General features: G+C 35.2%; 2 protein-coding genes across 3 annotated transcripts; one reads left to right on the forward strand and one right to left on the reverse strand.

The window, feature by feature from the left end:
- Nucleotides 1-1,309: 1,309 nt before the first annotated feature.
- LOC113065296 (protein-glutamine gamma-glutamyltransferase K-like) lies at nucleotides 1,310-5,329 on the forward strand (the record flags this gene model as incomplete). The annotated part of the gene is made up of 13 exons (XM_026236531.1): nucleotides 1,310-1,439; nucleotides 1,574-1,765; nucleotides 1,896-2,147; nucleotides 2,263-2,381; nucleotides 2,576-2,683; nucleotides 2,809-2,986; nucleotides 3,074-3,212; nucleotides 3,303-3,495; nucleotides 3,576-3,729; nucleotides 3,871-4,155; nucleotides 4,318-4,478; nucleotides 4,570-4,706; nucleotides 4,852-5,329. Coding segments are annotated over 13 exons (2,196 nt in total), but the record flags the coding sequence as incomplete, so codon positions are not given.
- An 87-nt stretch (nucleotides 5,330-5,416) lies between these two features.
- Nucleotides 5,417-26,481, reverse strand: LOC113065649 (G-protein-signaling modulator 2-like). 2 transcript variants are annotated; one of them, XM_026237088.1, is made up of 14 exons: nucleotides 26,264-26,481; nucleotides 14,741-14,962; nucleotides 14,513-14,648; nucleotides 12,954-13,093; nucleotides 12,630-12,753; nucleotides 11,439-11,554; nucleotides 10,629-10,784; nucleotides 10,441-10,549; nucleotides 9,649-9,772; nucleotides 8,388-8,464; nucleotides 8,061-8,249; nucleotides 7,784-7,943; nucleotides 6,184-6,410; nucleotides 5,417-6,113 (listed from the first exon to the last, which is right to left on the reverse strand). In XM_026237088.1, the coding sequence occupies exons 2-14, from the start codon at nucleotides 14,959-14,961 to the stop codon at nucleotides 5,940-5,942; spliced, it is 1,953 nt and encodes a 650-aa protein (XP_026092873.1). In that variant the 5' UTR covers nucleotide 14,962; nucleotides 26,264-26,481; the 3' UTR covers nucleotides 5,417-5,939. The 2 variants fall into 2 exon arrangements, with proteins under 2 accessions (XP_026092873.1, XP_026092872.1); XM_026237087.1 differs by lacking the exon at nucleotides 26,264-26,481 and adding an exon at nucleotides 20,683-20,923.
- Nucleotides 26,482-26,696: the final 215 nt, after the last annotated feature.

The raw sequence follows: 26,696 nt of genomic DNA on the forward strand, positions 1-26,696 counted from the left end.
AATAATGCATTATTACTGTATGTATCAGAGCAAATTTGGCCTTAAAATCTTCTCTAATCTCTTTGTTGAAGAGAGCTTAATTTCTTCAAAAGTATGTACAAATATTTTTTTCTCCTTTGCAACAAATGCACAAATCATTGTGCTGCTTTCTTAATATAAAAAGATTAACAAACAGGGTCTTTATGAAATATATAGACCGTTTGCTTATAGAATGTTTCTGATATCTAGGTGTCTGAGAGAATGTTAATGTATACTGCAATAAGTACAATTCAACATACACATTAATATAAGTTTAAAATAAAGTTTATATATAATATATACGTTTTATTTTTGTTGTCAATATCATGGTGCATCCAGCATAGGCAGTGTCACGCTGATTTTAATAAGTTCAATTCTCTGGAATAGATGTTAGTCTAAAATGAAAGTTCAGAACAACTGAACTAAGATGTTAATTTGTCCCATTAATTCTCTAAAAGAAACAATTAAATGAATATGACTCAAAATCCTTTAATGGCTTTCTTAAGAGGACAACTATTCACACTTCAGCTATGAGCTGTGGATGGGGTGGAGATGGAGATGTAGTATAAATATCCCGTCTGCTGTAGAGACAAACTACAGAACGAGCCACAAGCTGGTTAAAGCAGGACTTACTGTTCACTTTCTGCAGCAGTTTCCAGTTCAGTTTCTCTTGAACAGACAAGGACAACATCCATGTAAGTAATCATCTCAGACATTGTTTGAAACTTTATTAAATTATTCATTTCTATTAGAAAGCTGACATCTAGAATTCATAGTTTTGTGGATCAAGAGTTGGTTAAAAACTCTTGTACTGGTATGAAATTTATATAGTAACATTTTTTTGTGAACAGCCCAGTGTTTCATGTAAGGATATGTTTTTGCTGTCTAGTAATTGCAGCTTAAAAAGAAACTGGAGATTTGATTTCTAAGAACAAAGAGACCCAATTTATGAATTATTAACCATCTACTGACCAATTACAGATCACACTCATGACTCTCATTTCTTTCTTTTTTGCCCAGCATGCCTTTTGTATACAACCCATACAAAAACCTCTGCAGCGTTGGCCGTTTCCCAGCCATTAAACTGCAGGAGTACAACTGGAGGAAACCAGCATACTACACACCGGTTCACACCAACCCTCGCGTTAACCCAAGCACTATCCCTTATCATTACCCATATGTTAACCCTTGCACTGACCCATGCACTACCCCTTATGCCTACCCATATGTTAACCCTTGTGTTAACCCATGCACTACTCCATATGCTACTCCTTGCGCTACTTCATATGATTATCCTTGGGGTACTTCATACGCTAATCCTTACGGTTTTGTTGCTCAATGCCATGATTATGACACAAAGGAAGTCGTCGTCAAGAATTATGTGGATGACTGTACAAGCACGCAAGTCTGTGGAGCAGAGAGTAAGAGTCTTCACATTTTCTTTATCTTTGTCCTGCAGTGTATGATGGGAAATGGGTTATTCTTACTCATTATAAATTAATGAATTAATTGCTTGAAAACCAATTACCTGTGTTCTGCTTTTATGTTTTCTCAGATGCTGTCCTCCGGGTGAGTAAAGTCGACCTTCTCAAGTGCAGGACCGGACTGAATCGTCAGGAGCATCACACACATTGTTTCCTTGATGACCATCTCATCGTCCGCAGAGGACAGAGTTTCAACATGTGGGTTGATCTGTGCCGTCCTTTCAATCCCAGTTGTGACAAGCTTCACCTGGAGCTCAAACTAGGTTAGTTTCTAAAAGATCCAAGACAACAGAGAATAAACTGTATCTACATATGTAGAGGAGGAACATGTGAGGAGCTGAACCAGCATTTCTAGCATCACTGGAATCTCTTGTTGTTTTGTATGTTTAACAGGTCATATCCCATCCATCCGGGACGGCACTTATGTGATCGTTCCAATTGTGGAAGAATTCAAGAAAGACTGCTGGGGGGCAAAGATTGTGGAACGAGCCCAAAACCGAATCAAACTGTGTGTGCACTCTGTTCCGACTGCTTGTGTTGGACGATACCAGCTCAGTGTCGTGACACACTGTCCAGGAGGAAGATTCACTTTACCTTATGTTCCTGAAAATGACATTTACATGCTGTTCAACCCCTGGTGTAAAGGTACGTGTTTGATTATACTTTAATATAACAACTGAAACCTAAATATGAAAATGTAATAGAGTGAGGAAAGAAAACAAATGCTTTTCCGATTAAAGTCCATTGTTCTCTTCCTCAGATGACTGTGTGTACCTGAGTGATGAGGCGGAGAGAGCTGAGTATGTGCTGAATGACATGGGCAGAATCTACTACGGAACTAAGCAGCAGATTGGCTGCAAAACATGGAACTTTGGTCAAGTAAGAGCCAACATTTCATTAATATATTACGAAAGTTCAAAGTTATCTAAATGTTCATGATATGTTAAAGACTAAGGCACCGCTATGGTTTCTAGTTTTTTCCTGACCTTCCCATACTTGAGATATAAAAGTGCACAATATAGCATGAAGGGGTTGCTTCACAATATCTAATTTTCTTCTTCTGTGATTCTTAGTTTGAGAAGGGAATCTTGTCTGCGTGTATGTATGTGTTGGAGAAGAGCTGTACACCTTGCTCAGGGTGGGGAAGCCCCATTAACATTTCCAGAGTGGTTTCTGACATGGTGAGTCTTCATTTCCTTCTTATCAACACCCTGATTTCATTTGGAAAGCCTGACACAATAGTCAGATTTGTTCTTTTATTTAATTCAGTATTTCTATAATATTTTCAGTTGTATTTCCTTAACAGGTTATTGCCAGCAAAGGCAGTGGTGTGCTGGTGGGTAACTGGTCACACTGCTATGGAGATGGAACTGCTCCTACATCCTGGTGCAGCAGCAGTGCCATCCTGAAACAGTTCTACAAATGTGGAGGAACGCCAGTCAAGTATGGACAGAGCTTGGCCTTTGCTGGAGTCACCAACACACGTAAGAGTTCCTGCAGACTGGACAAGAAGAAGTTTTGAGAAAGTGATTACAGATGTAATTATTTTGTTGTTCTTCTCTTTCTCGTAGTGTTGAGGTGTTTGGGTGTTCCTGCTCGTCCAGTTTCAAACTTTTGTTCTGCTCATGACACTGATGTTCATTTGTCAACTGATGTCTACTTGGATGAGAAATTTCAGCTGATCGATCACATGAACCGTGATCCAATCTGGTAAGTATCATTACCATTTATAATGTCAACAAGAGTTCCTCTGAATGTCCATGAAGTGTTTCTAGATCTTTCTTCTTCTCTTCCATGTAGGAACTACCATGTGTGGAATGAGGCCTGGATGACTCGGCCAGACCTGCCATCTGGTTTTGGAGGTTGGCAGGTGGTTGATTCCACTCCTCAACTGACCGGCCAGGGCTTCTTCCGCTGCGGTCCCACCTCTGTTGCTGCGATCCGCAGCGGGCAGGTCTTCCTGAAGCATGATGTGCCCTTCCTTTTCGCAGAAGTGCGTTATTTCCTCTAATTTACCATTGCATACAATTTACAAACAGCGATTATAACTTCTGATTCCTGTTGTGTCTCTAGGTGAACAATGATAAGGTTTACTGGCAGCGGAGATGTGACGGTACCTTTGGTGTTGTTCATATTGAGAAGGATGTAGTAGGTCACTGCATCAGTACCAAAGCTGTCGGCTCAGATCAACGTGTAGACATCACAAATTTCTACAAACACCCATATGGTAAAACCCACAAGCATTTCACTTAAAACATCTTCTTTAGCCCCTTAATACTTTGAACCATGGCTTCTAGAAATGATGAAGTTTGGTATCTCTCCTGGGATTCAATCATATGTGCATTTTACTTTGTCTTTTATTGATCAGGTTCTTCTGAGAAGAGCACTGCTTTGGAAACAGCTCTTCGTCATGGCTTGAGAAGATGCACATACCCACTGCCCTGTCCTGAGGATGTTGTCTGTGAAGTCAGCCTGAAAGAGGATGGACTATGTGTGGGCAAGGATGCCTTGCTTTACATCAATCTTAAAAACAAATGCAGCTCACCTCGTAGCGTCACCCTCTACAGCCAGGCTGCAGCCACGTACTACACCGGAGTCAGGAAGACCTTCCTGAAGAGAGACCAGACATGCATCGAGCTCAAGCCCTCTGAATGTAAGAAATCATAAAGAGTTCAAAGATAAAGCTGAATGTGAGAAGTGATAAAGAGTTGCAATACATGATACCACCCAGTTGGCATTATGCAGCTTATGGGTAAAGAGACTTGTAATGAAAGCATGAGTATTCATTCAGTATTTGTCATTTTTGCTATAATAGGCAGAGCTCTGGAATGGACCCTGAGTTATGACGAGTATAAGGAACACCTGGTGGATCACACCTCACTGATGCTCAACCTCTTTGGACACGTGGCTCAGACGAAGCAGGTTCTGGCCACCCAGTACAACTTCAGACTGCGCACACCAGATCTTGTTGTCGCTGTGAGTTTAAAGTTAGAGTTTAACTGTTGAATCTTTTGATTGGTTGGAATTATTTAGTGTTAAATTGTGTCTTGTATGTGGTTCTTCTCAGCCTGTATGTGATGCTGTCTTGGGTCAAGAAGTGCCAGTCAAAATCACTTTCCAGAATCCACTGCCTCGTGTCCTGAAGAACTCTGTATTCCGCTTTGTGGGACTTGGACAGCAGCATGCAAGAGTTGTCAACTATGGGTAAAATTGATTTAATTATTTAAACCGTAAATTAATTTTGCATTATATTCAAACTGTTGCTAAACAGTGATTATTTAATCAAAAAAAGAAGAAGAGTAAAATATAATTACACAGTATTATAAAATCATCTTTCTTTCTTTCACAGTGACATTGCAGGGAATGCCACAGTGTGCCTGACAGAGAAGTTTATTCCCACGTGTCACGGCCCACAGAAACTTCTGGTCTCACTGCACTCTCCTCAGCTCACTCAGGTTCATGGATTCTCCAACATTGCTGTCAAACAGCATTGTTAAACCAATCAAATAACCAAAACAGAAGAAACGTCATGGCTCCACTGAATAGAAAACGTTCACACTGAATTGATTTGCAGAGTTAGATAACAGCTGTTAGTTTCTCTTAACTTTCAGGTTGTAAACCTTAAATGTCTCACAATTAATTTAATCATGAAGTAGGACAATTGCGCTAATGCTTTATGCAAGACAATGTGTTTTCATCTTTTCTGATTTTCTTTGTATTCTTTTGTTATTTGGCGTTCATGAGAGTTTGAGAGACTATAAATGTAATTCTGAATAGTTATTACCCAGTTTTTCCTCAATTGAAAACTCAAGTAATGTTATCATGGTGTTGGTCACTCTGTCCTGTGTAGCTTCAGCTTCAAATAAAATGTTTCCAGCATACTAAACTGTGTCCGTTTGTAATTGAGCAGGATCTATTAAAATGAGGCTTTATTCGTCTTATTTAAAATTAGTAATACATTCTTCACAATTTCCAGAACACAACTTTAAATTCACATAAATCCGAACTTTTGGAGACTGCTCGTTTCTGAAATCTCAGAACATTAATATAGAGCATTGCTTTGCTGGTATTAAAAGATAACATTACATACAATACAAGTCAAAGACAGAATCAAAATAGAACTGATGCTACATTTAGTGTTAAAAATATATATAAAATGGTCAAACATCCTAATCTACCGCTGATTAAGTCCATCCAGTTATCCAGGTGAATGAAATGCATTCAGTGCACTGTACTGAATCCCTGAGAAAGAGACTACAGTCTTGGTCTGCAGGAAGCATGAAAGAACTTCATGTATCTCAAGATTCAAAGATCTTGTTAAATGAGAACAGATTTCACCTTGTAGGACCTCTTTTTCAACAAGGCATTGATTCATGAGTAAAACTTCAATGATGTTGCAAGGTCCTAAAATAGTATTCTGGCTTCATACAGAACAGGTCATTCAGGATTGGTCTGAAGTGGTCTTGTGTCTGATGACAAGATGACTCTCTGCTCATCTATCCGTTTGGCCTGGGAGCGAAGGATGAGGCTGAAGAAGTCTTCATCTGGGACTGTAGGGCCTCTGGTGGGAGGAGGTGGAGGAGCACATCTCTGATCATCCAGTCTGGATCCCTGTACAAGCCAAAAACAGCTATCAAACATACACTTTCAAAGAGAGAGACTGATAATAAACAACACTAACCTGGCTCTTAATCAGCATGTCGAAGAAGTCCTCATCTGCTGCTTTGTTATCGGCCGAGGCCATGAGTTTGCTGAGAACGTCCTGGCTGTGGCGCTGGTCCAGCCGGAGACCTGGGAGACGGTCCACACTGGCCCGCTGCTCGTCCAGCCGACGGCTCTGTGAGCTGGCCAGCAGGTCTAGGAAATGACCAGGCTGTGCCGAGGCCTCCGCTCCGGATGCGGAAATAGCTGAACAAGGTTAAAAACAGCACAATGTGGACCATTTAAACACTGTCCAAAAGCTTGGGGTAGTTAAGATTCTTTTTTTTTTTTACAGATATAAATACTTTTATTCAGAAAGGAAACAAGAATTGGTCAAATGGTCAAAAGCCAATAACATTGACAATTGTCAAGTAAATAACATAACCAAAAATTATATTTCAAACAAATGTTCTTTTTTAACTATTCATCAAAGGATCCTGAAAAAAAAAAGAAAATGTGCTCTGCGAAAATATTATACAGCACAACGGTTTTCAATATTGATAATCAGAAATGTTTCTTGATGTTTTAAATGTTTTAAAATTGCTTGTTTTATTTTATTTTACGTCATGATTATTTGACTTTTATGTAAATCACTTTGAATTACCATTGTGTACGAAATGTGCTATATAAATAAACTTGCCTTGCCTTGAGCAGCAAATCAGCAATATTAGACTGATTTCTTAAGGATCATGTGACACTGCAGTAATGATGCTGAAAATTCAGCTTTGATCACAGGAATAAAAGTACATTTTTCAACGTATTAATTAAAAAAAAAAAAAAAAAACAGTAACTGTTTTTACTGTACTTTTGATCAAATAGATGCAGCCTTGGAGAGTATAAGCGACTACTTATAAAAAAACTTTTTTTTACCAGACTTATTTTTATTAAAACAAATGAAAAAAATTCATTAAATTCATTCAAATAAAATCACACACACACGTCTGGTTCACTATCATTGTAGGGACTGCCCATAGGTGTAATGGTACAGTACAAACTGTATTTACACCTACTCCTAAACCTACTCCTCACAGGAAACTTTCTGCATTTATACAATCTCAAAAAAAAATCTCATTCTGTATGATTTATAAGCTTTTGTACCCATGGGGGCCTTAATTTAGGTCCCCACGGTGACACAAGTCCCCATGAGTTGGAGTGCATTCAGGTTTAAGTCCCCACCAGTGTAGAAAAAACTTAACACACACACACACACATATGTTTGTTTGAAGACATGTTTTTCTACACTGTGTCTATTTGAAACATCAAGTATCTTATAATTGGCTGGGATTCTGTCATGCGACACAATACTCTAGTATTGTCCCTGTGTGCACTTCTATACACTGGTATAATTATTACAAACTAAAGGTGCGTTCACACTGTCTGTTAGTTGCTAGTGGGTGTTTCTTATTAGCACAAAGTTAGATTCTGCTCACATTGTTTCACTTCTGTAAATTCAAATCAACTGCTCCTACTTTTCTGCTTTGAAACGCTGTCAGTGTGAATGCACCTTCAATGATTTTGCACCTTCATATACAAGTATAGTTTGCACAGGTCAGTGCAGTGAGGGAGGAAGGATGTCTCACATTTCTTCAAGACTACAGGTGGGGTTTCACAGGGTACGGAAGGGGCGGGAAAACGGCTTAGGCCGTCCAGTATTGAGCACCTCTGGTCATCCATGCGGTTTGCTTGAAAACGGCTCAGAAGATCAAAAAAGCTGTCATCACCCAGAGTGTCTGGGGTGTTCTGTGGGAAAAGCCATTCAGGGAAATGAGAATATTAATAAGTAATACATCTTTTATAATATTAAACGGACAACTATGCTATTTGTCATATGTCATTTAGAAAAGATTAGTATTTGACCTGTTTGTCCACACGGGCTGAAGGTGGGCTGCTGCTGCTGCTGTGGTTCTCAGCTGGTGGACTGGAGTTTGAGCCATTTATCCTGTGTTTTTTGCTCCTGAAGCGATTGATGAAGGAAAGCTTGGCTATGGATGATTTGGTTGGCGATTTGGTTTCCTGAGGAGTTGTAGTCTCCTCACAGGTCTGGCCCTGGACAGATGAAGCATTGAAAACGTTTGGTCTAGTCACTGACTTTTTTCCTGACAGAGAAAAGTATAATTATCCAAGGTCTTTGGAGTCAGCATTTAGCACACTAATAAAAGCACCGCGGTGAAAGTCTTGTCTCACTGTATTTTTGTCAGAGCTGAGTTTCATGAGCTCCATGTTCTCCATGCTGAGTCTCCGGCTTCCTCTGGATCTTCCATCTACAAAACCAGAAAGAAGCAGGTACTGTGACTCTCATTCTTTAGATCAGTTGTGCTAAGAGCAGTTATTGCTTATAAGCGGATATGTCGATTTACTAGTATTTTTTGCTGCCAAGCATATTAATCATGCACAAACTAATTTTGTATATTTTAAATGTATGTATTTGTTAATAAAAAAAAATATTCAAGCCATATAACTGAATTGAAGTTTAAACAAAATGTACAGTTTTTTTATCCAGTAGGTGGCGCTATCAGCAAACTCCTAACACCAAACTCTCAAATTAAACTTTTATGTGCCAAATATGCCAAAATACAGGAGAGCTCCATGTTTAAGGGAATGTCATTTCAATACATGTACTGCAATTGTTTGCATTACAAGTTTTTTAATCTGATTTTTGTTTTAAAATCTTATTTTTAAAATGATTTAGATCTTAAGTTTTGATTAAGATTTGTTAAGTTATTGGATGATAGTTAATATGCTTAATATTACTTCAGTATGGCTTAATTGGGATTTTGTTTTCAATTTATTCAATTTCTCAATATTAATATTAAAGTCCTATTTTTGGTCAAAAAATACTTTGTGGTTTGTACTTTTCACAACTATAATTTTATGTTTGTAAATTTTTTTAGAGCTTTATTTTACTAACTTTACTATTTGATTATAGTTCCTATATTTATTTTCATAATTACTTACCTTTTATCTAAATTTAATTTTGTATTTTTGTTATATTATTTATTAAATTGTGGTTGTTTCTCCAGCCCTCTCTGTATTACAGAAATATAAATCTATATAATAATAATATAATCTATATAATAATATATATCATAAATAATAATAATAATAATGAAGTTTGTTTAACACTTTATTTTACAATGTCCTTGTTACACATTACATATAATAAAAGAAGGTAATAAAAGAAGAGTAATTAGACAAAATGACTTGCAATAACCCTATAAATAAATAAAAATAGCCCTAGTAAGCACATGTTATTAAATAACACATTTTTCAAAGTACTTAAATATATAATTACACTGTAACAAGGACACCAAAAATAAATAAATTTGTAACCAAACTTTGTGCACCTTTAAGGGTTCTTGTTTTAAGGATTCTTGTTCATCTTTACATTCAACAGCATCTACCATGTGTGGTTTTAAAGTCTGAGGAAAGTTGTGTGTGCTGTTACCAGTCAGACTGCTGTCTCCGGGCAGACTCTCGATGAAGGCAGAGCTGTTCTGCTTCAGACCCAGAACTAACTGAAGATCAGAGAGATTCATTCGAGCCGTTAGCTCCCCGCTACGGTCTCCAATCTGAGCAGCACACACACACAGGAAGGAAAAAAACATTAGAAAGCAAGCACGCAAAGCCTGTTTAAATCATATTTCCCCTCATAATCAAAAGAAAGAAATAAGAATTTTTATTTGCTTTGCTCTCACATTATTTTTATGACAATAAAAGAGCCAGTAAGATGAAAATTCTAAGCTTCCTATCACTGTTTCCTATCACAAGTCCTGTACAATAAGTTTAAACCCATCCCAGGTTAAAAAAAACATTTTCATTTTGTCAAAATATCATTTTAAAATTACCTCAATTCTCAAAGATCCCTAAACGGTTCGCGCGAAGCTGTTCAAAAGGTTTCCTTAAACCCCAACTTTTGGTAGCATACTGTGTTCTGATTGGTCAACTAACATAGTTTTGATTGGTTGTTCCGCACACAACTTCAAGGTAAACAATGCGTTAGCATCTTTTTTGGGTGAATTATGTCTTATTCCTCTCACCGCAAAAATGTTACTAATCCTAAAATAAGATTCATTTTCTTCATATAAAGCATCATTTCTTATTCTTATTCTTGATTTTTGGCATGATTTCTTTTTCTTTACATTTTTCTTTTCTGTGAGATTCATCCTTGGGCTTTCCTGTGCAGGCAGGAAGTGTGTTGGTGTTATCTCAGTGTTCACACGCACACACTCACACACACCTCTTTGGAGATTTCCAGATGTTTTTCAACAAAGCTCATGGCCTGCTCGTGCTTTCCCAGTGCGGTGTAGGCATTCCCTAAACTCCAGCATGCCCTCCCTTCTCCGATCCTTCACACACAGAGACAGAAACAGGGTTAGACGTCAGGAAGAGCAGCAGCCCAAACAGGAAGTGTTTGTGACAGGGTACCTGTCCTTGAGGTCCTGAGCTATGATGAGATGTTTGAGGTGAGAGTCTATGGCTCTCTCGTAGTCCTGCAGTAGTGTGTAGGTGTTGCCCAGACTGTAGCAGGCCTGAGCCTCCACAGCCCTGTCCCTCAGCTGCCTCGCCAACTGCAGCGTCCGCCTGCAGGAAAACACCAAAACCAGCTCATCACATCACTCCAGCTCATCTCACAGTCAAATACAGAAGTACATGTTTTTTGGACAAGTACTATGGTAAAACCCTTATTTTAAGGCATGAAATGTTGAGCCAAATTAATAAACGGATGCTTTCCCAAGGAAAAAAAAAATACTATAAACATGGCTTTTAATGGCTATGATCAATAATTTCTATATGAATGGAAATTAGATAAATAAAGGAAAGTGGAAAGTAAATGAGTTATAATTTGGAAATTAATTATGATAAAATAAAAATAATAATAATAATAAAAAAAACATCCCAGTTGTTGTTTTTTCTTTCTCTTTTGCAAGGACAAAATTTTTTGCAAGGAGCAAACATTACTTATAAGGGCTATAATATAATGTCTTTAATAATATAAGTTTAATAGGAAGGTGAAAAATAAATTCAGTATCAGGTTAAAATAATTCAAATAAATAAAAATAATATAATTAATTAAAAAAATATCACTATTGTTGAATTGTTCATTTTACTTCTTTGGATATAAAGTTAAACAAATAAGATAAAAATATTCAATTGCCATTGTTGCTTTATTTGTATTCATTGCTTTGTATATTTTGTTAGAAAATTTGAAATAAAATAAAATAAAATAAAACTGACTTGTAATGTTCAACTGCAGCTTCAAACTGTCCGAGGAATATGTATGCATTTCCAAGGTTGCAATACGCTCTCCGCTCTGCAGCTCTGTCTCCAAACTCCTTCGCAATAAGGAGACGCTGTAAAAAAAAAAATGAAGAAAAAAAATTATAAACTCTGCTGATTCATGAAACAATTTGATTTGATTGTGATTTGATTGAACATTGCACAAGATTCTGCATTATTATTGTATATCCAAATGAAATGCTTTTATTTTGGGCTCTTTGACTAGCGCCTAGTGCTGAGGTGAAGTTAGGGTGTGCGTCTGAAAATCTCCCATTTGATGTGGTCGTAAAGATGTTCTGTGTCTAAATAAATGCAAAAAGAGACAGACGCAGCAGTTGTGAGTGGGGTGGCCAACCCTGGCTCTGCCCCTGCATTTATTGCGTTAAATATCTGTAATGCAATAAACTGTAAAAAAAAAAAAAAATAACTGCATCCATTATTTCACAAATTTTGACAGCACTAATATATATTATTGTGCACATAATAGCAGACTTTTTCTGTACAGTAATCCAACCTTTATCAGTTTATCTGTGCATTTTAATAGAAACTAGTGATGAGGGAAAAATCGATACAGCATAGTATTGCGATATTTTCCGCAACAATACTATCGAGACATGGATGCCAAGTATCAATCTTTTATTATACTATTTGGTAAAATAATAAAATATATTTTTTTACAGTCCACAAGTTGGTGGTGTTTAGTTTTTTTCTAAAATCTTTTAATGCAATCTTTTAAAGCACTGATTATCGCGCTTATTCCATGGTCATTTGCTAAGTTATGGATAAGTTAAAAGTAGCACTGCTCTTTGCAGTGCAATATTTGACAAAAGGGTAAAAATTACAGTTATTTCCATAAATTACGGAATTGTAGAATTACAGAATTAGAACTTTTTTTAAATTAATTATCGATTGTTTGCAGCAATAACACTGAAGTGAGATAAACAAACTGAGAAATGCTTTTTTTAGTTGAAACAGATGTTGCCAAAGTTGAAGTTTAGGAACATAATTTGAAGTTGGAAAAAGGTCAATAATAATATGGTATTGTGACACAAGTATCGTGATAATATCGTATCATGGGGCCTCTGGCGATTCCCATCCCTGACAGAAACCACAAGTTGATTAATTTAAGAAACTCTCTGTATGAAATACCTGTTCGTGAGCCAAGACAGCATCCTGGAAGTTTCCGAGCAAATAGTGTGAGTTGCCAAGATTACCGTAGGTCCTGCCCTGAGCCGCTTTGTCCCCCAACTCTTTCACGATGGCCAGATTCGCTCTTCAAACAGAGAGGTGCACTATTAGATACAGTAGAGGGGATAACGCAATAGAAGCTAAAGTATGCCTTTGGAAAACTTTCTACTGCAATCTCTGCTATGTTCTTTCAGAAATTAAATATTTTGTCTCTTGGCACATGTGTGTCGTCTACACACTGGTTTGGGTGTTTAAAAGAATGAAAACAAATGCTGGCTGGCTCACTCGTAGTACTCAGTTGCTTTCTTTAGAGCGATGTGTGCCTCCTCGGGAAAGTCTCCAGGATCCATACCGCTCCAACATATGTTCTTCCCCTTGGCGTGGTACACATTCCCATAATTATAGAGCGCTCTGGCCTGCCCCACCTAACAAACCACACACAGACACGCACACAACAGTCAGTCCACAAGACACGCTCATTACACACCTAAATAGGATTGAAGCCTTGCATTTAAACATAAATATGTTTATGGTCTGTTAAAATAGATCAAGTGGTGTTTCGGGATAACAGGGCTTCCAAAAACATCTGAGGCAAACTTGGCCATGAACTATTCAAACAGAGTTTAAAGGAATAACGTGAGAGATATAAAAAATTAGACCATAATAATCTTACATTTTGGTTCATGATACCAAAAAGACAATTTTATTTGAACAGTTAGTTTTATTTGTATTTGTTCAACAAACAAATATTATTTATTTACATTTCATTTAATTATTATTTACATTACTAAATAAATATTACCAATCAACAAATACACTGACAATTTTTGCTTTTTATTAAATCTGTTTGGCTTCTTTTTTTTTTTTTAAAGAGATGAGGCGTGTTTCTTTTTAGGTGAACATTTTATGTCACAATATTCTTAAAACATTTTAGTTGATCATTTATAAACATATATTAAACTAAATTATTATACCTCTATATATATATATATATATATATATATATATATATATATATATATATATATATATATATATATATGTATATATAATTATTATTATTATATATACATATTTAATATACATATATTAAACAAAAATTTAAAATGAATAAAAAGTCATATTATTTACAATTCTATTAGTATTTATTTAATTGAACATTCAGTTTTATTTGATCAATAAATAAATCATTGTTTTATTTTACTTTTTTAAAGTCTTTAATTTACTTTTTTAGTATTATCAAAAATACTGTAAATACATACCCTTTTATTTATATCTATGAACAGCTTATTTTATCAGTTTATCAATAAATAAATTAGTATTTCTTACATCAATCAATAAATAAAATCAGTCCATAATTGTATCTAAAGTGCCTTTTTATTATATCTCCTCATCGTATATATATATATATATATATATATATATATATATATTTTTTTTTTTATTATTATTATTAATGAGTCTTGTTTTTTGGTTTCGTTTTACTTTAACTTTTTCTTTGGTTCTGCATTCATATTGTGACCAGGAGCTGTCAAGCTCCAAAAAAAGGACAAAAAAGTGCCATAAAAATAGTCAATGCCATTCAATATGTGATGTTTCCAGTCTGATGACGCCATACGATAGCTGTCAGACCTTATTCACACGTACACATCGCACATATGTACAATGTGCCTTGACACGCCGGGTTTGACATCAGTAAAGAATGCCATTGGTTAGTGAGAATCATACTGTAGTTTCTTTAAAATATCTTATTCTGCATTACAGATGATAAATGATGACTGAAACGTCATTTCAGGGTTAAGCTATTGCATTAAAAGGCCTCTTGGTTGTGTTAAAAACCTCACTTTATCATGGAGCATCCTGGAAATGTCCAAGTGTCTTTGGCAACAAACTGCTGCTTCATCATAGCGACCCAAAACCTTCAATGTGTTTCCAAGGTTACCACTGGCTTTAGCTTCTCCCAGCTGATCTCCGATAGATCTGAAAGAGTCAGAATAACAAGACATGCGATTTTAGATAAGGACATTATCCTACTAGCTTTGAAACCGTGGCATAAGCGTCCAGATTCAGACCTGGTGAGCGTGAGGTCATGCCGATGGTATTCCAGCGCCTTGTTGTAGTCGTGCAGGTGGAAGCAGGCATTGCCCAGCTGACTGTAGATAGCGCTCAAAATCTGCAGGTCTTCAGTGCCCACCTGGATGGCAGATTCTAAAAAGGAGACACCAGCACGGTAATCTCCCACTTTACACAGACGCTCACCTTCCAGAGCCAGTTCCAGACATGAGGCTTCCATCCTGGAAAAATTGATAGAAATTATATTTTATATATATATATATATATATATATATATATATATATATATATATATATATATATATATATATATATATACAGTAAAGACCAAAAGTTTGGAAACATTAATATTTTTAATGTTTTTGAAAGAAGTTTCTTCTGCTCATCAAGGCTGCATTTATTTGATCAAAAATACAGAAAAAACAGTAATATTGTGAAATATTATTACAACTTAAAATAATAGTTTTCTATTTGAATATGCTTTAAAAAATAATTTATTCCTGTGATGCAAAGCTGAATTTTCAGCATCATTACTCCAGCCTTCAGTGTCAAAGGTAACATCCACATGATCATTTAGAAATCATTCTAATATTCTGATTTATTATGAGTGTTGGAAACAGTTCTGCTGTCTAATATATTTGATCAATAAAAGGTTAAAAAGAACTGCATTTTTTCAAAATGTAAGAAAAAAATTATAATAATATATTTTCTTTACCATCACTTTTTATCCATTTAACACATCCTTGCTGAAATTATTGATTTTATTTTAAAAAAAGAAAGAAAAAAAATTACTGACCCCAAATTACTGACCAGTAGTGTATATTGTTATTACAAAATATTTATATTTTAAAAACATAGCTTCTTTTTTTATTTATATATACTTTTTATTCATCAAAGTATCCTAAAAAAGTATCACGTTCTGAAAAAAACTTTGATAATGAATCATCATATTAGAATGATTTCAAAAGGATCTTGTGATAATGATCCAAAAAATTCAGCTTTGCATCACAGAAATAAATTATAATTTAAAGTATAATAAATTTAGAAACAATTATTTTAAATTGTAATAATATATCACAATATTACAGTTTTTTCTGTATTTTTGATAAAATAAATGGAGGCTTGATGAGCAGAAGAAACTTCTTTCAAAAACATTAAAAATAGTAATGTTTCAAAACTTTTGGTGTGTTATATATATATATATATATATATATATATATATATATATATATATATATATATATATATATTTATATATTATTACAACATAATTAGGTCTTTGTCTACACAAGTTCTTAAACATGTCTTGTCGGCTGACATGCACTAAAAACATGATGACTCCCTTACAAATAGTGTCACAGACTGACTAAGAATCTAAAATGCTTCCATGAACCAACAACCACAAAACTGACCTGAATGCTCGGAAACGGTCTAAATTATGAAAAAAACATATTCAAAATATAAACACATATGTTGTATTTGCAATAAATGGACTTCTATTTGTTTTTTTAGGTGTGTTTTCATGTCATAAGGTGCTATTTTTTGTCAAAAGCACATATTTTATACATAACTGTTCTCTATACAAATATATGTCTCGTATGTTTTTGTTCTCACTTTTCATCAATTTGATGATGCACCCTTGCAGAACAAAAATATTAATTTCTATCAAAAACAATGCAAGTTACTCCAAACCTTTGAATGGCTTTTCAAACCAATAAGCAATCACTTCCAACACCCTGTCAACACCTTAGCAACCACATAGCAATACCCTAGCAACCACACGTGTCAACTGTGTGCAGGAAAAATCACAAACCAAAACAAACCTCACCTTTTCTCCTTTTTCTTTTTGAAACATTCAGTGCACCGTCGAAACATCTCAATCTTCTGCATGACTTTCTCTCCTCTGGTGTGATAGACACGTTTAATTCTCCATGGGGTGCAGCATGAGACCCACGACTTCGACCCTCTCAGACACATCCTGAAACAGTTTGACCTCTTCCAAAAGACACTGAATTCCAGGATAACCCCCTCTGTGAGACCTTTCCCAAACCCTCTACTCCAGTGAGAAGCCTCTGCACAACCAAACTGGGCTTTAGCTTGTAAAATGTTTTGTTGTTGACCCGTGGTAACAGGTTACGCTGGGTCTTGCACACATGAACGGAGGGTCAGCGCAGTAAGCCTTCTGATAACAGATGCAACAGTGTGACATGCCAGTGTTATCTACGGACACCCGATGGCAAACGTCAATTCCAATTAAGAGTGAGATGACACATGGAGATTATCACGCGTAAAAGAGGAACCAGAGTAACTCTAATGTGCTTCCAACAGCTTCTAAACCCGCTATTCCAGTCGGATGGGTCAACCTTAGAAAAAAAAAAAAATGCCATGCAGCTTCTGATTTTTTTCCTCTTACACTCTTAAAAATAAAGGTTCTTTATAGTCATAAATGGATCCATGGTTCCAAAAGGTTCTTTATAATGTAAAAAATGATTCTTTAGATTTAAAAGTTCTTCAAATTAAAAAAAAGAAAAGAAAATGGCTCTTTTCAAAACTGTTCACTGAAAGATTATTTGGGGAACTAAAAATTGTTGTTCTATGTGGACTTTTGGAACCTTTATTTTTAAGAGTTAAGTTTTTAAATGTATTATACTTTAAATTATCATTTATTTCTGTGATGCAAAGCAGAATTTTTAGGATCATTATCACATGATCCTTTAGAAATCATTCTAATATGATGATTCATTATCAAAGTTGGAAACAATTCTGCTGCTTAATATTTTTTCAGAACATGTGATACTTTTTTTAGGATACTTTGATGAATACAAAGTAAAAAAAAAAAAAAAAAGAAGCTATGTTTTTAAAATATAAATATTTTGTAATAACAATATACACTACTGGTCAGTAATTTGGGGTCAGTAATTTTTATTTCTTTTTTATATATATAAAATCAATACTTTTATTCAGCAAGGATGTGTTAAATTGATAAAAAAGTGATAGTAAAGAAAATATATTATTAGAGTATATATTATTAGAATTTTTTTTGTTGTTATTTTAAATAAATGCAGTTCTTTTTAACCTTTTATTCATCAAATATATTAGACAGCAGAACTGTTTCCAACACTCATAATAAATCAGAATATTAGAATGATTTCTTAATGATCATGTGATTGACTGGATGTTACATGTGACACTGAAGGCTGTAACACTGAGTAATGATGCTGAAAATTCAGCTTTGCATCACAGGAATACATTTTTTTTAAATTATATTCAAATAGAAAACTATTAAAGTTGTAATAATATTTCACAATATTACTGTTTTTTTTCTGTATTTTTGATCAAATAAATGCAGGCTTGATAAGCAGAAGAAACTTCTTTCAAAATCATTAAAAACAGTAATGTTTCCAAACTTTTGGTCTGTACTGTGTATATATATATATATATATATATATATATATATATATATATATATATATATATATATATATATTTTTTTTTTTTTTTTTATCTAACTGCCCACAAACAATTTGTAACTTTTTTTTAGGAACCCGGGAAGTAAGCACCTAAACACCTTGGCACCATTAAGAACACCTTAGAATCCACAATTAGCAAGAGAAAGACAAGGTAAGAAGGCTTTAGAGCTGTGGAGGAATAAAGCAATCCAAGAAAACCTGCCAGAATTGATTAATCTGCTGAAGTAGAGTAAGAACGAATCGACTCCAGCCAGAGAAACTGTCAGGTTATCAAGGCCACGCTGGGAAAATCCATTAAACCAAGTTAAACCCTGCGCTTTGCCCAGAGTGCCCTCAGAAGAAGGCTGGCAGCGTTCACATGTTCTCATTTCTTTATCCTCAGCGAGGTGGGACGAGCGCCGAGCGGCTGACGTGATTTCTCCACTGACCGATGGAAATGACTAATTCACACCAACTCATACTACGCATGATGTCATGAACTTCACTGATACTGAATGAAACACCAGGCACATGTTGCTCATTATTTCTGTTCATTTCTAAAACTCCAACTGTAAAATTAAACTTCCGTCATTAGTTATTCACCCTCATGTCTTTCCATGAGATCTGTAAACTCAAAATGAGAAAATCTTGCACAATCTCGTTTCCATCTAAATAAAATAAGTTCTGACCAAAAAGGAACAACAACAAAGTTTTATAAAAGAAGCCCATTCGAACCAGAAGCTTCTGAATCCAAACAAGAGCACTGTGTGAGGAACAAGTTGTAAATTAAGCTGCTTTCAGTGTTGTTGTTATTAATGATTAAAACTGTTAAAAAATGTTGTCAATAATTAAAATAAAAACGAAACAAAATAAAATAAAATATAATTACATGAAAAAACTTAAAGAAAACTAGAAAAGCTGCCTCGAAAAGTTGTAAGACTTAAGTCAAACTAAAATAAAGTTAGGCTAAATATAAAAAAATTGACAAAAAGTGACAGAGGGCTGCACAATTAATACAATTTCTAATCGTGATTACAATTATGGATGCCACAATCATATAATCATTCAAAATCTTAAGGGTTATCTTAAGGGTTTTTCCATTGTTTTAGTTTTAGAATAACATTATAATACCATTCATATTATAATACCAAAATTACGACATGCAGTTGCATCAAACAATGGTATAAGCATCATTCACTGTAAACTGGCATAATCATAATTAATAATCGCATTTACAATTTCAGTGGAATAATCGACAATTATGATTATGATCAGGCAGTCCTACACATAATATTACTAAAACTTAAATTAACATTTAAATAAACAAATAAATGCTAATTTAAAATATTAACATACATTATAATAGAATAGAATATTAATAAGTGAAAATAAAACATCATAAGTGCTGTAAAAGTGACGTTACTGTTTACTAAAACTAGAACTTACATTTTCTGTGATTAAAAAAGAGATTAAATAAAATATAGTTAAATGAAAAACTTATTTAAAAAAAAACATTCTTAAAAAAAGTGTGTACTACAATTACTAAACCAGAAATAAAAAAAATTAATGAATAAAAAAGACAAAAGCACTAAACTTACACTAAATGACTAAAACTTAAAACAGAGAATATATATTAAAAAAATAGAAATATAAATAATATAATTAATTAACATAATACTCAAATAAATCTGCATACTAGGCCATGACTGAATGCAACATGGAAGTTCAAATACACAGATTGGGAAATGACATCTGGAAGCAGCAGTAAGAAAAATACTCTGTGAATAACTTTTTCACCATAAAATAGTGGAAAAGTCTCAGTACAGCTTTGGAAGACTTGTAATATAATGCGTGGTATGGACTACGGTTATGCTGGTGAATTTTTTTATGCTTTTTTGATCTTTGTATGGAAAGAAGCAGCTTAAACATCTTTTAAAACATTTTTTTTTTTGTTTTTGTTTTTTACAAAAGAAATGTTTGGCATTATATGAAGATGAGCAAATTTAGATAATCCATCTCATCCAAACATCAGGGCCTTGTTGGAGCCATGGCCTAGTGGTTTGTGCATGTGCTCCAAAACATGCTGAATTCGAACCCGTTCTCCAAAAGTTGCACGTGTGGAAAGAAACTTATCCACTTGACTCATCTTTCAGGTCCAGTGTGAAATGCTCCTCCACTATTTGTGGATGTGCGACAGCAAGACAAGAAACAAAACTGCACCTCTGTTTTAATTTTTAAACACACCTATTAAAAATTCACACACAGGAGATCTCTGGACCAAACTGAAACCTCATTCACTCGCCTCCATCCACCACATGCTGTATTACATTTCAAAACCATTCATCTGATGGAAAAACGAGAGCACATCAGTGGATCTGGATCGTATGCTAAAGAATGACAAACACTTGTGCTAAACGGCTTATTTGAAGTAAAAAAATAGAGATGCGCTGTAAAACTAGCTAATATATGACAAGACAGGTCTGTTCTCCTACCTGGAACGAACATGAAACGCTTGATCCTCATCCTTTGAGATCACATCCATTTAAGTTCATAGTAAAAGTCCAAGTGTAAAACAAAACCCCACAGCAGAGACACAAGAGACTTGGAAAAACATCAAACATCACGTCATCACAACTCTAAAATAAAGAACAAACATAAAGACGGAGCGAAGATGTTCATGTTTTCACCATATCTCAACCAATCCTCCATCTGACTGCTGAGTGTCACTAAAGAAAGAGTCTAAGAAACATGAGCCCCCCAACCACAACCACAACCACACACACACACACACACACACACACACTGATGTGCAAGTGATTTCATTACGAAAAAAAGTCAGTGACTGATTAATCCACCCTACAAAGTACAAGCTAATTCTGACTTGGTATGTACTGTATCATGTTGCATCTCATGTGGAAGAGTGAACATGAGGAAGTCTCTTGACTTCCTCATGAGCAACCATCTGATCATCAAAAGACATTTTCTTTCTGGATGGAAAGATGTCGCATTACATTGTCTCTTTGACGTGACCCGGACAAGTGTCAGATGAACCAGTACATGAGAAAAACAAAGAGTTTAAAATCTTGACGAATGTTTTCATCTGAAAGGACAGTGACACATTAGATACCATTTCCTCACCCTTACATCATTTCAGACCCACCCATATGAGTTCCACCCATTTCTTCCAAGAAACTCAAGCGCAGACATTTTCAAAAATGTGGCCACGACCTGTCCAGCTACAAAGCTGACAGACAAGCATCATAAAAAAGTCCATATGACTCACATACTATTATTTTGAAGTCATATGATAGCTTTATGTGAGGGAAGAGCCAAGGATTCAATGCCACTTGGGAAACGCTGATGTCAAGCCCAGTGTGATGCTTCTTCATGCAATGTCTGAATATATGCATTTGTGCAAACAAGATGTGCGATTTTGCAATATTTTTGAGAAAATAATAAATAAAAAAAATTGACAACTTACATCTTTACATTATTTCCTTTTGCATTCCACGGATGCAACCATGTCATTGTTAATTAAAACTAAAGTTATCTAATAAATAATAATTAGTTGTTCATAATAAAACGAATAATAATAATAATAATAACAACAATTTCCTTTTTGTTAAATAAAATAAAGTTTAAATAAAATACATATTTATTTTTTGTATATTAATATAAAATAAAATGGATTAAAATCCTAAACATAAAGAAACATAAATAATTGCCTTAATTATTTATGTTTTTCAAATAAATTTAAGTTGAAGAACTAAAATGACTAATAAATAAATCTAAGCAGAGAAATGTAAATTTAAAACAAAATAAAATAACATTGTCAAAAATATAACAAGATTACTAAAACTTTAAAAAATAAAAAATAAAAATATAAAAACAAAAGCTAATAAACACTGATAGTATATAACAACAATACTAATACAACACTGCACAGAAGAAAGTCCTGAGTTTGGGAAAACAAGATGGTGAGTGACAAACCTTTTATCTTTGAATTAACTTTATCCTGATCAAAAACTGGACAGGCAGTAGAAATCATATTTGTTTGTACTTCAGGAATTCCTTGTATTGAGCAGAAATCTTAAAGGTGCCATCTGTAATGTTTGGCAAAAAAAATCAAGTCATACTCCACATTCCATAACAGATGGGGGCAGTATGCCTCAAAGTGAATTGGTCTACTCTAGAGTAACAAACGAGAAACGGCATAGTCTCTATGCTCCGCCCCTACTTTCACAACAACACTACAGCCCTAGCCGAAGCCTAACTGTGCGTTCACACCGCCGGCGTCTAGAGCATCAAAAATCGCTCTTGCCGCTCTGCTCACGACGCTGCAGAAAGATTTGTGAGCGCTCAGACGCTCTAACGTAGATCGAATGCGTATTTTGTATTTAAAGCGGCCGCAAAGCAAACAAGCTTGTTGATCTCGTGCAGACTAACCACAAGGAGTTATAACCTCATTAAATATTGTTGTGGACGAAATATTAGGATCCTTTACTTAAAATGAACAATCTCAGACACCTTGGTCCACGTATCACTTTTAATTTATTTTTTATGTCCCTGTAGGCAAACAGGGACACATCATAGATTAATACAAACGCTAAACAGCAATAATCAACCTGTCCTTTATTCTGCTTGAGAACTAATGTGCCAACTCTCAAGCATTCACCGCGAGACACACGCAATTGACTCTTTTCACACGCTTTCACGCCACACATACATTTTTTCACGCACAGAAAAACCATGAAGCAAAGAGGACACAGAGACCAACAGACTAGACAGAGCAGGTTAGTTATGATATAATAATAGGGCTGTGCAAAAAATCGAATGCGATTTTCATGCACCTCTCATCAGTAAAGACGTTCCTGTAATTATCTCCAGCATGTGCATTCAGATCAGGGTTGCCAGGTTGCACAACAAATCCTGCCCAGTTGCTTCTTAAAACTAGTCCAAAACTAGCCCAATCGCGTTTCCGGGAGGTTCCCCGATAAAAATTGCTTCCCGGGGTTAAAATAAACATTTTTGGGAAGGGTTTCCCTGGTAAAATTAGCATTTTAGGGGCTAAATATCACGTTATTGGTATTGTGATTGCTTCAAACCGCGGACATGAAAAACAACCGCAGACTTGGCAACACTGGTGCAGGTGGAGCGGCATTAACTACACAGAGCCGTAGTCTACCGACAACTAACACAAAATCGCTTTCAAAATCGACAAAGAATCGCCTGCGATTTTAACATCGATTTTGTGTAGATTGTCAGTGAATTACGGCTCTGTGTAGTAAATGCCAACCAGTGTTGCCAAGTCTGTGGTGGTTGTTTTTCATGTCTGCGGGTCGCAGCGACCCCAATACAAATAACCTGATCTTTAGCCCCTAAAATGCGAATTATACCAAGGCAACCCTGCTAAAAAATGTATATTTTAACCCAGGGAAGCAATGTTTTATCGGGGAACCTTCTGGAAGCGGGATTGGGCTAGTTTTGAGAAGCAACTGGGCAGGATTTGTTGTGAAAACCTGGCAGCCCTGATCTGAACACACGTGCTGGAGATATACTTCTAATTACAGGAGCGTCTTTACTGATGAGATGTACATGAGTAAAGACATGCACAGCCCTATATAATAAAATGGGTAACGTTAAGTTATAGCTAGCTAAATATCAAACGCAGCTACGGTTAGCCAACGCTAACATTAGCACGTTTATCGAACAGCCTTCGATACATTTCTATGTTATAACTTCCCGAAAACAAATACACAAACATATAAAACAAACTTCTAGCGAAATACTAACAGCATCTAACTTACCAATCCAAAAGAAATGTTGCAAGATCGGAGTCGAACCTCATTTCTTTCAGGTCCATCAGTTGTCTCCAGTGATTAAAAGCAGTGCCGATGTTTACTCTTGATTTGTGTTTCCGAGCGCGGTTGTTTCCCTGTAGCGGGTGACGCTCTCTTCCCATAAACTGAAATGAACTAGTGGGCTGTACTTTCCACATGATTGACATCAGGTTCAAGTACACGCCCACAAGCCGTGCGAGTTATTCGTGTATTGTAGGTTGGCTGGTGATTATGTTGCCCGCATACCGCCTCCCATGGCCGAAACTGGTATTACGACACCTGTCGGGCCGGGGCTAGTAATGCTAATGCTAATTAAGGTTGATATCTCTGCAGCACTATAACTTGACATTTTTTTAATGACATCATAGCCGTTATTTCTTCTCATTCTTTTGATTCGTGTAGGTCATGTTATGGATATTTTTACCTCAATGGCACCTTTAAAGCATTGTTCACGTTCAAAACTGGATCAACCAACCAACAATCTGAATATTCATCTCTGCAATGCCAAACACAGTCCTTTCCTGGCAAAGCCCAGGCCATGTCCAACCATATATTTACTCAAGCATGTGATAAAAGACACACTCTATGAATTTTCATTTTTGTTTGACATATCAACTTCCTATCTAGCGTAATTTCACTAAACAAGCATGTCAGGATCATTTATCCTCTCAAACACTGGTCCAAAATGACATAACGAAACAACTACATCATCATTTCAGTTCTTCATGCAAACAGTTCCAGAACCAGTGATCCACTTATTCAAAGGGTTCTAGAAAGGTGATAATAATAGCTTTGTGAGCAATGAATGAGCAGATTAGTCAGTCTACAACAGAATAAAACACAAAGGTACAGCCTGTGCACTGTAAACGCCTGTGATTCATGAAAAGATTCAAGCACACAAACACAATGAGCTGCTGTGTCCATTCTCATAAAGTCCCACAGGAGGCCTTCGAAAGCAGCGAACTTTGGGGAACTACTTACAGTGAGACAACAACCTTTCGTGAGAATCTTAAATACTGTACCATAATAATAATTCCCCCCAAAATCAAAATCACTAAGTGCAAATAGCCCGCCTTGTTGGCTGAGGCGGTTTACACTAACTCCACTCCAGTGGTGCAGATGGTAACATGTGTAACGTAGCATGTGTAACATGTTCATTTTGACGCAATCGACCTGGGTTAGAATCAGCCTTTTGTCTAACTTTTTTCCCCTTTTCAAATTTCAAATCACATCAGAAGACATTTAATTTCAATGAAAATGAATCAAAGAGTTAAAAATGAAGTATATGGTAGGGTTAGGGTTGGTTTGGGAAGACTTTATTGTCCCAACAAGGTGGCATCCCTTTATTAATTTGTATTGAAATTAAAATTTACACTCAATGAATGAGTTAATATTGCATACTGTTTTACAATGTACTACAATACCAAGGTGCAGATAATTGCTACTATTTGCAATAAGTAGTAAATTTTTTACAGTGTAAATACAATTTAGAGTAAATAGCATCTAATTGCTATTTACACAGTGCAAATAGCCACTGCCAAAAAAAAGAGATACATTTAACATAAAAATGTAGCCTACAATTTCATATTTGTACTTATTCTCAAAATATTTTAATGAAAACCGATGTTTTACTTTTGCAATTCTTATAATTCTCAGTCTTGACAATAAAAAATAAATAAAATTAAATTAAAAAAACTGTCCCATAAAATACAGATCAAATTAAATTCTGTATTATACTACATTGAAGTTATAAATACATTAATATTAAGTTAAATAATAGATCATTATTTTAAGTGCACTACACTAACAGATGATTTTTATTTATTTTTGCTTGATAATTTGTGACAATTTGTTAAATAATGCCACAAAGCAGCTTTTTACTTTATGTAAAATGTAAACAAAAAATATTTATTTTTATTTTTATAAATATAACATAGTGGTGGACAAATTAACAGTGACGTTACGTTTTGACAGAACTGATTGTGGTCACCGTCACTACTACTATCCATCCCATGACCAGCATACACTGAAGTGTCTTTGAAATAAACTTTAAAGATCACTTTGACTAGTTAGAAGCCTTTTTCACGAAATCATCATATAAGTTAAAAAAAGAAATGCAATAACTTTCTCAAAAAATACAAGGAAGTACTTAACTTATGCGACACATACAGAATATGAGAAGCTGTTTAGATTTAGAAAATAAAAAAATCAAGAAACGAAATCAAGCTCTTACCTCACTTTAAATTTAGTACAGCTTTAAAGTGTGTAAGCGCGCTACATGTCCTGTGGTGGGAGAGTTTCTCGTTTTTTGAAGAAGCATCGGTAAAGTCTCTTTCTCTTACTCCGCCATGTTTTCTCAAGACACTTCCCTTTAACTTTTTTCGGAAAAAGGAAAGCGTCTTTTACTTTGGCACGCCAGTCATTACACAGGAGTTTGTAAACGCCACGCCTCGCCATTAGAATGCTTCAGTGCTGAAGTAATGCTCGCGAACAAATCGTTCTACTGAACAGACTCTTCTGAATGATTCACCAAGCGATTCCCAAATCGCTGTAAAAACTGAAGAGGAAGCAATATTGTGGAAATATTACTTATAATTAGGGATATTATTTTTTAACAAACTAATGCTGAGCCGATTGATTCAAATGTTATGGCCGAAACAATTCAC

This window comes from Carassius auratus, chromosome 48, assembly GCF_003368295.1.
Source record: "Carassius auratus strain Wakin chromosome 48, ASM336829v1, whole genome shotgun sequence".
Taxonomy (NCBI): domain Eukaryota; kingdom Metazoa; phylum Chordata; class Actinopteri; order Cypriniformes; family Cyprinidae; genus Carassius; species Carassius auratus.

Bases quoted from the DNA above. Each gene is read 5' to 3' on its own strand.
- LOC113065649 (XM_026237087.1), bottom strand. From the start codon at position 20,732: ATGGATGTGATCTCAAAGGATGAGGATCAAGCGTTTCATGTTCGTTCC. The intron at 11,555-12,629 runs GTATTTCATACA...TTTTTTTTACAG, and splicing joins CTGTCTTGGCTCACGAACAG to CGTCTCCTTATTGCGAAGGA. The intron at 8,465-9,648 runs GTAACAGCACAC...CTGGTTTTGTAG, and splicing joins CGGAGACAGCAGTCTGACTG to ATGGAAGATCCAGAGGAAGC.